The sequence below is a fragment of the Ambystoma mexicanum genome, chromosome 9 (assembly GCF_040938575.1).
Source record: "Ambystoma mexicanum isolate Mex_15411 chromosome 9, UKY_AmexF1_1, whole genome shotgun sequence".
Classification (NCBI taxonomy): domain Eukaryota; kingdom Metazoa; phylum Chordata; class Amphibia; order Caudata; family Ambystomatidae; genus Ambystoma; species Ambystoma mexicanum.
The window spans coordinates 1,547,555,086-1,547,566,157 of record NC_090931.1 but is presented as its reverse complement, the minus strand read 5'-3'; the positions used below and the strand labels follow the sequence as shown (position 1 = coordinate 1,547,566,157).

The following is an 11,072-nucleotide window of genomic DNA, read 5'->3' as shown; positions in this document are numbered from 1 at the left end:
GAAAAGTGAGGAAACACCGGATGTGCCAGAATGGAGGATGGACCTACAACAAGTGTCGAGAATGGAGAAAATTACCCTGTCTAGAGACAAGAAAATCTTATTTGAACAAATCTCGGGTAGATTTTTGAAGCTGTAAAATAGTTTATTTTGTGAATATGTTTCCAATGCTTGATTGTTTCCTGAAAATAACTTATTGTTCTTGACGTGAGATGTGTTTTGTACTCTAATTGTGATGAACTTGGATATTTGGTTGATATATTTATTTGTTGATGTTTATGTTCTTTATTTTTATTTATTTTTTATGTATGCATTTAATAAACATGTACATTTAAAAAACATTTTTTTGAAAAGAGCTGCTTGCCTGATTGTTTCCCCTGGTAATAATACAATCACTCTTGCAGACACTCAACAATTGGGAAAGTATTTTTATTTTTTTTAGATTTTTATTACTTCAAACACCAGAAGGCGACGGTAAGCCAATATACACAATTCAAAGTGTCCCATTGTAGGAAATGAAAGCTGCCACTAATTATTTCTTCAACACTTTCTCCCATTTGGCACCAAACTCCTTACTAGCAGCCAAATGCCTTTTTGACCCAGATTTGAAAGTTTCCCATTGCAAGTTCTGCTATTTTAGATTCTCCCCTCTCTGTGTGTGCAGGACGTAACTATCACTGGGTATTTGTCAGCCAACTTTGCCCACACTTTTCTGCATCTACGGCTCCTGGTCCTGGCCGTCCTGGGCACTGGCACATCCCCGCACTCGCAGAGCTTCCAGTGTGCCCGTGTATGATCTGCCTGCCATGACAGACTGCCATGCAGACATGTGTGGAGCCCTTGGACAGAATCTACATGTATCCGATTTCTTTTTCTCTGTCGATCTAGATATCAGTCCTGTGCATTCATGATTATTGAGGCCTGTTGGTACCATTCATGTGTTACTCGCTAATCGGTGCGCCATCTTAGTGCACCACTTGTGCTGCCTCCCATCATCTTTTCCACTGCTTCATTTTCTTACACTAATGGTCTTTACTAGCCATGTTCTTTATTTGAAGGTTTACATTTCTTCCCGGGTAGGTTCCCCTCGCTAGGCTCCTATTTAGACGTAAGGGGATTCAATCCACGACGGGATGATGTTCTGTGCATCAAGTAGGAGTGACTAGAATCGTTTTAGCCTTACTGTATTCAGTACACAGGTTCCAATCCTGTATATTTTAGGACTTTGGACTTAATTGCTCCAATACTGTTGTGTGACTATAAACCAGGCATAAAGAGGAACACCCCCACAGCAGGTACAAAGGTTCAGCACTATTGCAACGCCTCTTACCACTCACCTTAGGTGGAATTTCTGATATTATCTTGGGTTTAATGCCAGATTAACCCTTTGAGTGCCCCATGGACGAGTGCCTCAGTTATTTATATATATTTCTATCTATCCTCAACAGGGTAGGTAGAAGGTTATGTGTCTCCCCTAAAGATCCAGCAATCTCTGAGCAAATTTGTGGTTATTATCAACAGCACCGGCGGCCTGTCCAGGGTTCGATCACTTGCCGCACGCCACCCACTCTTGGGACTTGTTCCCAGAATAAACCATCTGGTGGTGGAACAGATGCATCCACAAGGGACCTCCGAGGTACCTTTTCTCAAGGTCCTTACCACATTCTGTGCACACATCTCCTGAGCATGGACCCTCAGATACCTGTTCAGGGTTCAGTGCTGATTGAAGCATTTATCTCACTCTGTGCATTCGTAGGCATTTTCACTCTATGAATTCTCTGATGCTTGTTCCGAGCTGAGGAGTCACTGAAGCTTTTCTTGCACTCTGCGCATTCATAGGGCTTCTCTCCTGTATGGATTCTCTGATGGATGCTCAGGGTTGAGGGGTGATTGAATCTTTTTTTGCACTCTGTGCATTCATAGGGCTTCTCCCCTGTATGGATTCTCTGATGGATGTTCAGGGACGAGGCATGGCTGAAACATTTTTTGCATTCTGTACATTCATAGGGCTTCTCCTTTGTGTGGATTCTCAGATGGCTGTGCATTTGCGACCACTGACAGAACCTCTTGTCACACTCTGTACACTGGTATGGTTTCTCTCCAGTATGGATCATCTGATGACTGATCAGATTTGAGCTCTTAGTGAAGCTTTTCTCACACTGCAAACACTGGTAGGGACGCTCTCCAGTGTGGATCTTCTTATGCTGGTACAGATTTGCACTCCGAGCAAAGCTTTTCCCACACTCTGCACACTTGTAATGTTGCTCTCCAGTGTGGACCTTCAGATGGCTAAACAAACGAGACCTCTGAGCATAACTTTTGCAACACTGCGTGCACTGGTGCGGTCGCGCCCCAGTATGGGTCTTCTCGTGCTCGTACAGTGATGAGCTACGAAAGAAGCTTTTTTCACATTGTGTACACTGGTACGGTCGCTCCCCAGTATGGATCATCTGATGCTGGTACAGATTTGAGCTCTTAGTGAAGCTTTTCTCACACTCTGAACACTGGTATGGTCGCTCACCAGTATGGGTCTTCTGATGCTGGTACAGATTTGAGCTCTGAGTGAAGCTTTTCTCACACTCTGAACACTGGTACGGCCGCTCCCCAGTATGGACCTTTTGATGGCAGGACAAATGCGACCTGTGAAGGAAACTTTTATCACATTCCACACATTTATAGGGTTTTTCACTCTTGTGTGATCTCTTGTGAATGGATAGACTAGACTGGTCAGTGAAGCACTCGCCACAGAGGCGACAGGTATGTGCCTTATCATCCACGTGGATCCTCATGTGTATCTTCAGTTGGGAGAGCTCCATAAAGATCTGACCGCAGTCTCTGCATTTTTTAGGGTTCATTTGCAGGCTCTCAGCTTTGTTAATTGCCCCACTTTCTGTTGAAAGAAGCAAAGGTTGTAGATATTATTTCATGTTTTAGTACAGCCTAAAAATCTACAGACTTAGTGTAGCACTGTAACGTTCTGACCATATATAGTTTATAATCTAAAATAAATACTAATGAAATAACTAATTAAACTATTTTCAGCCTTCTCATATCAGGAAATAAAAATGGACAAAACATGCTTGCTGAGCAAATTATGTGAAAATATAATACTGAGCACAAGCCTAGTGCTTAAAGGTGCATTGCACTGAAGAATAAATAAGAAATACTTTGGTATGCATCCCACTGCCCCACAAGTTTGTCAAAGAAAAGTCACTAAATAAAATACTGCTAAAGAAATTAAAAGTTATAATGTGTTCCCTCTTCTCTGCTATCACTCATTTTTGTATTGTACTTCACAAACCCTCAAGCTGCTTGCTTTAATCTGTGTAAGTGTACCTTGTACAAAAGCTCACTGTGCTCTCTGTAACCATATATATGTTAACTGCATGCTTGGTAACCAGTGCCTGGATGCCTTCGAGTTTGGTGCGCTTCATAAATGCCCAAAATAAATAAATAGTGTAACATTATGGTGAAATTCAATGTTTAGCTCTTGATCTGAAGTCACTTTGGGTATATTACATTCATATCATATTGAAATGTATAGCAACAGAAATGAAGAGGAATATGAGAAGACACTAGTACTGGTAGACTTCAATAGGAATATTTGCAAGCACGCGTTCATGGGGTTTCAATGAAGTATGAATCCAGGGAACAAAGCACAATGTAAATATTTATAAAACAATAAAAAACTAAATAGAACTCTGATTACCGTCCTAAGAGTAGCTATTTGTATTTGTTGTTTCTTTGTAGTATAACATATAAAATGTTTGTGGTGGTAACATGACATATGACAAACACGTGGTTATCGTTCATTGCGGTGCAGCGCACCCTAAGGAGATGGGATATCATTGGCTTTAGATTATCAAACGGACTTGGGATATTTCAGGAAAAGTCTCAAGACACAATAGGCTGCATTACGAGTTTGGCGGTAGCCAGGCTGTTTTTAGCGGCATGGCTACCCCAAACTCGGGTCTGGGTCCCACAAAAGGGGACTTACCGGGCCATTCTGACCTTGGAGGGCCCGGTAATTCCCATTTGCGGGACCCGGACCCGGTATGTCCCCATTCTCATTTGGGCCCCCATAGGGCTCAATGGGAATGGGGAGGATGCTAACAACGGGCCCGTTAATGACGGGCCCGTTGTTAGCATCCTGTTCTGCTAGTGGGTCCTGCTCTGCACGTCTGGTCTGGCCAGGCGTACAGAGCGGGACCCGCTGCAGAACTCGTAATGTGGCAGCGGCACCGTTCATACCGTGGCAGCCACAGTTGTAATGAGGCCTATGCATTTTATTAAGGGGGATGAGGGTTTTTTAAAGTTTGTTTTTGTGTCATATGAATTTCAGGAAACTATTTTGATTCAAGCTTGTGGATGTTTTTTTTTTATAAATTAGCAGGTGGGTTGGGTAGGATATATCTGGAGAAAAGATGTACTGCCTTTTGCGCTGGGGCCTAGAAATTGCCTGATGGTGCTGCAAACTCCCCAAAAATAAGACATTTCAGCATATATCTCCAATTACAAAATATTACACAATATCACCATTGAATCTTATTTGGTATTTGTTATGCACTCCCATCCATACAAAGAAAGACAAATCTCCTTATTATATTTTAAAAAAAGATTATTTTATTCGTGGAATTGAGCACATTCCTTTCTCCTTAAATCGCAAACATGTGTTTTGCACTCTCAGTGCTTCCTCAGGACACTCGTAGTGTGGTTAGTAACATGAAATGCTCTTAACAGTTTGAAAATCATTCCAATCACCAAAATGAGCCCTTCAGATGGAGGTGTGGAGAGACTCTGTGTGTAACAAGGCTTTGAGTTGGGTCATCTGCTTAGTCATTTCTGATCCATAAGGATCTCATTTGGGCAGCCTACCGGAGTAAAGTAGGGAACTCAGTGTTTGATAATCCATTGTGTGCCAGTGTTTGACAGTGTTCCTCAGGGAAAAACATTTGGCCCACCTGTACCATACTCCAAAATATATCAGTTCTCAGCTTTGGAAGCACTCCGGAGCCCCAGAATATCCATGCTTAATCTCAAAAAGCGTATGTAAATATTAGGTAAAGGTTCTAAGGGGGCTGTGAGCGCTTTGGCATAATGCGCTATATAAATAAAAAATCAAATCAAATGTATATTGAAAAAATTGTACATTTGTCACAAATCAATTTGGCTTGCTGATAGATCCCGTGCCAGGTAAATCTTACATCTTCATAAAAGGAACAAAAGCAGATGAAAGTATTTGAGAAGCACTAATAGTTAACCTAAGATGTGTTCTTTAGCAGCATGTTTGTTTCCTATAGGTTTCACCTGCACAATCCCAAACAAATACCTTTAAGAAAAAAGGAAACAATGTTGCGCTTGAAGATCATTATTTCTGATTTTTTGAAAATGTCTTTTTCCTCAAAAGAACGGAAGACTAAATCTGCTTGGAATTAGTCTTCATTTGAATTTCCTCAGTAGCATGTCCGTAAATTCTTTATCTCCTGGATATCTTAGCCATGTATGCTTTATTTCCTCTTGTTTCCTCTACACATGTTTCGCCAATTACTGGCTCATCAAGAGATAACACTGAAATCAGACTCTTCAATATTGAGGTTAGCATCGTTCAGTCTTAGTTTTCTTGTAGGAAATGTCCAAAATGTGGATGATTATGATCCGCTCGGGAATAAAAGAATGAAGAATATAGTGATTGTTCATAGAATGTCTACCTTTCGTGTGAAACATAATTATGTATTCCAAATAATATAGCTACAGAAAGAGCAGTAACCTCTATTTTCTTGTGAGTGATGAATTAAGCCAAATGTTTTTGTTCTTTAGCTGTAAGGATTACAATAGGTTTATGACAAAAGCGTTTGATTAGCTCCCAAGTCTCTCAGCTCCTGTTTTAGTAATAATTTACATGAATGCTGGATTATAAGATTTTAGTGTACAAAGATGTACCCCATTATTTTACGATTGTTTCACTTGACCAAAAGAAAGGAACTGATCCAACAAAACTAACTGTAAACTCTATCAATATTACCTGATTATTGACGGTATCTCTCCTATACCAGTATGTGTAGTAGCATCCCCCACTTGTGTGTATTCAAGATGGCCGCTTTTAATAGAGTATGATGAGGGGTGGTTTGCTTCCTTGTCTGCACACAAACACACAATTCTAAGTGCAAGGTTAAGCTTGGTTTTAATTCGTATCAAGACAGCTTGACACGTGTTTCGAGCTGCAATGCGCTTCATCCGAGGCTGCAATGGTATTCAATTATACATGTTTTAACAGTAACACAATAGTAAATCCATTCCAAATTATCCATCCAGAGCAAAACCACATGGGGCATGAAGGTGGTTTTTTGAAAGCAGCATATAGCCCAACAAAATTTCAAATTGAAAATTGTGCTTTGTACAAAGTAAAAACCCACATCATAGCACCATATAACAAATACGTAAAAGGATATTGAGATGAACAATCATTGTAGAAGGTTGTCAAGGTAATGTAGGTGCCAATGGAAGTGGCGGAAAAAGAAAAAGAAAACAATAAACAATAATGAAAATTGAATTGCAATCCAAGGACTGGTCACACATGTATCCATGAAGTTGATTTTCAACTACTGAGTAATATTACTTAGAAAATTACCTTTGAATTCTTAATCTTGTGCGAAGGCACTAGAAGGAATTAGTAATATGAAACAAATTGTTACCATTTTATCCAATTGTCCACCAAAAATTAAATAATGGGTGGACTGTAGGTCCCTTACCTATATAGTTGTGTCATTACTGCTGCAATTTATCAGAGGAATATGGAAGATCTATTGCCTTTATGAATATATTATACCATTCAAGAAACCTTCTCAATGGATGAGGTACCATTTGTCATTACAGTAGACCATTATTTTGCTTATAGGTCTATACAGTTTCTAATTTTGATTTTTTCAAAAAGCTTTTCTCATTTGTTTCTGATTTTTCTCTCTTACTGTTTCTTCTCTCTCTCAATTTGACCCCAAAATATCCTTACCTGTCCCCATCCTCTCATCTCTGTGTTTTATGATTCTCACTATTGTTTATTATTCTTTATATTGGAACACACATTATGTGCAATTGAAAATGTCTTATCTTTTGTTAAGCCTTAACGCATCACTTCGCATTCATATAATCTTGGAATATATTTTTGATTTCTGAACATGTTTAAATAATTGATTTTCTTTTTGTTTCATTTTGACACATTGTAACTAATGAAATTTAAATTACAATGAAATAGTAATTGCCCTGATTTGAAAAAGGCACAGGAGATGCCGAAACACGTGTCTCACAGAGGGCCACATTTTACAACAAATATGAAACCATAGAAATAAAACAATAAACAAAGTATAAAACCAACTAAATTGGAAACAAAGTTTTTTTATATAAACAGTGGCGCAAGGAGGTGTGTGAAAGCCTCAGTCTGAACACAATGGAGTATAGCAACACAGAAATTCATTTCTTGGATCTTGTGAATAAACATCGGGATGACAAACTGGAATGCAGTCTATACCGCAAGAGCAGTGACAGAAACACTCTCCTACATTTCAACAGTAACCACCGACTTTCATTGAAGAGATGAACAATATCAGGGGAAACTGCATGTCCCAGGAAGAATTCTATGACCATGTGGCACAATTGGATGACAGATTTAGAGCACAGGGTTAACCAAAAAATCTACTCTCCTAATCTAAAAAGCAGGCTAGATTCACAGACAGAGAGGCACGTTTGACTCTGAAAAACCAGACAATTAATGTATTTATTATGTTTATAGTTCCAAGAGCTTTATCATAATATACAAACAACAAACATTACATAGATAAGTAAGAATGCTCTTACTATTCCAAATGCAAATGTGAGACCATACACATTAGCAGGTAAGACATTCAATCCCTAAAATGTTTAACATTCTTGTTAATATCTACCTTTACAAGTTCGACAAGCATAGAAACAGACAGACAAGCAACAGAAATCCATAAATGTAAATCAATATATTGCATATACATATCCGTGTCCCGATTCATCTAAGTTAGCTTTCCTATTTGTACTGTTGGCTATGCCTGGGTCGTATTCAGTATATACGGTAAGTAAGCAAATCAATAGGGTCACAGCCTTCTAATCTAGACTATTGGGAGTATGTACCTTTACCTATTTGTTTTTTCAACACTCTCCCAACCTTTCCCTGCTTGAGGACTTTGTTCCAAACATTGACTAGGGTTATATGCATGGCTTTATGTCCACTGTTCAAGCAATATTGCCAGAAGGACTCACTTTTGATGCTGCTTACTTCGTTGACATATGGGCCAAGTACCTTTACGTAAAGCGTGCCATGTTCTTCGCACTGTGTTAGAATATGCTGGGCGGTCTCCAATTTGCCTGGTATGCCACATGAGCGGCAGCCCCTCCCATCTTTTGGAATTTTCTGTCCTGGTCCAGTGCTAGCTAGCAAGGGTAATCTGCCGATTCACATAGTAGGATTAATCTGCGCAGTTCTGGTGAGACACAAAGCTGGATACAGCCTTGTGATTTTTTGTAGCTATGAGCAAGTTGGTCTACTATGGTGCGGTAGCTAAGACGATTGGTGAGATGGTCATCATTTGCCCACCAGTCCCACTGTTCCAGCTTATGGGCGGATTTGGTTGTCAGCTCTTGCAGGCTGTCTTCCCATATTGGCATCCAGCCGATAGTTTCAAAGTTTGCCAGTGTAAGAGATGTCACCGTATTAGGGGAATTTGAAAGAGGCTGTTTTCCAAATAGGCTTAGAAGTGGGCAGGCAGGGGATTTACGGCATTTAATATATAGATTAATTCTCCTTTTCATTCCCATTGCGGGCAGTGATGTTAGTCCCAGTTCTAAGAGGATCATTTCTACCGGAAAACTCGTCGAAGCCCTAACATTTCGGCCAATATCTGCCCTCAAGCACACCTAGCCAAGCAAGATCCTTCATACCGATTGCGTCTAATCCGTATAATAGGGAAATGCAAAAACATTCTTTATACAGTGTAAGTATACCTCGGAAACTGGAGCCAGAAGCTGCTCTCACGCAACGATATATCATACTCAACTTCACTGCAGCCTTACGTTTTCTTGCTTCAATTAATTCGATATAATCAGTCTTGGTGGTAAACTCGAGAAGTGCATTACCTTGGTTTTCTCAAAGTTCAGGGTGAGATCATGTTCCAGAGCTTAGTTTCTATAACTCTTTTGAGGCCAGAGAAAGTGTGGTTGAACAAGATGAGATCGTCTGCATAGGAGAGTCAAGAGACCACTGTTCCCATAAACTTAGATAGACAGGTGTGTGCCCATTCTAATGCTTTGGATAGTTCTGATAAGTATATATTAAATAAGAATGGGGCAAGAGAGCATCCTTCTTTTTTCCTCCTCTGTTCTCACCGGCGCAGACACCAAGCCTCTGTTGTCCTGCCTGACTTGCACTCTGGTGTTCTCGTGTAGGACAACAGTAGCCAAAAGCAGGTCCTTAGGACATCCAGGCCGGTTCATTTTGACCCTGAGCTTGCCCCTATTGACTGTACCAAAGCAGCCCAAAAGTCTATCATGACCACATATAGGCCAGGTTGGTCTTTTCTCAGTGGCCCGTACTTGAGCGAGTACGGAAACCCATTTGGAAATTACTCAATATACAACTTGAGTCCGCCCATTTCGTTAATCTATCCAATATTAGGGATGCAAATATTTGACCAGTAGTGTCTAGCATAGCTAGCAGCCTTAAGTTCTCTGGTCATGTTCTGAGTCCCTTCTTGTGAACTGGTACAATAATGGATCCCTGTCACGACTTCGGGATACACCCCTCTTGGCATACCTTATGGAACAGGCTGAATAATAATTCACCCCAAAACGTCTGATTATTTTTTATGATAGCATTGGGGAGTCCACTGGGTCCAGGTGCTATGGAATCTTTTAAACAGCCAATTTTTAACAGGATTTCTTCTATCGGGAAAGCTCTGGTGGAATTTTCCTCCTCGACATGGGAGCATGTCATTAGTGCTAGAGGGGTCATAAACCATATTACTGATATATTGCAACCATTCTTGCTCCCCAATTGCACAGATCACGTGAGATAAAGTCTTGGAGTTAAACGTGCTCCACAGTTTCCTGAACTTACATGAGTCCCCAGTGCTGCCAATAGTAATTAAGATATTGTCATTGTGCATTCCCGCCTGACAGTATCCAGTCCTTTACCCATCTACGGTATCTGTTTTTAGCCATTCGAGGAGCCGCAATAGCCTCCGAGGGGGTATTAGCATGTTTCTTAATTCTCAGACCTCAGGGTCTTTTTAGCCTCTTGAATGGTTTTATCATACCGGTACTGCTTATTGTTAGTAGTGAGTAGTGAATAATGACCTTTTTGTATCGACAACTTTGAGGCACTGTCCTTGATCATTTCTTCAATCCCATCTGCCATTAAGAAGGCTGCCTTATTTAATAGCTTTCCGGCCTGTAATGTAAAGTAGTCTTCTGCTTTCCTGATACTTCTTTTCATCCATCGGATCCTACTGTCGGCAGCATTTCTTTCCAATTCCCCAACCTGCCTTATATTCCTTGGTCCATTATCTCCCATAATTGTGAGTGTGAGTATGGAGTGATCGCTAAAGATCGTTTCAGAAATGTCTAATTTCTTAACATAGCTGAGGGTCAGAGAATTGCAAAAGAAATAATCTAATGTTGCCATTTTGGTGCCAGACCAAGTATTTCCACCTGACCTGAGGTATCGCCCGCTACAGTTCCGTTCAATAGGCAGCAGTCCCATGAAGTCATAGTATCTATCCATATTCTCCCTTTGGGTGAATCTTTTATTTCTGTACAAGGTTCCAACCTGCTTTTAATGAAGTCCATTCCATTGATTTTGTTTGAACCTTTACATCTCGCATTAAAATCCCCCGCGCCCCACCTAAATGTGTGCTTGTTCATCAGTACTTCTGACCTTCCCAATCAAAACTTCAATGATGTTGTCAGTTTTAGCCAAACCCGGAGGATCATAAACATTGATGAGGATTATATCCTCCTTGGTGCTGCCCATATTCACTCTAAATGCCAGCACGTAGGGA

General features: G+C 40.4%; 1 protein-coding gene across 1 annotated transcript in view; it reads right to left on the bottom strand.

The window, feature by feature from the left end:
* Nucleotides 1-407: 407 nt before the first annotated feature.
* Nucleotides 408-11,072, bottom strand: part of LOC138489499 (zinc finger protein 271-like) — a 521,160-nt gene continuing 510,495 nt past the window's right edge. Inside the window, exon 10 of the mRNA XM_069617242.1 lies at nt 408-2,687. Coding sequence (XP_069473343.1) covers nt 1,704-2,687 — 984 coding nt within the window. The 3' untranslated portion in view covers nt 408-1,703. The remainder of the gene's footprint in view (nt 2,688-11,072) is intronic.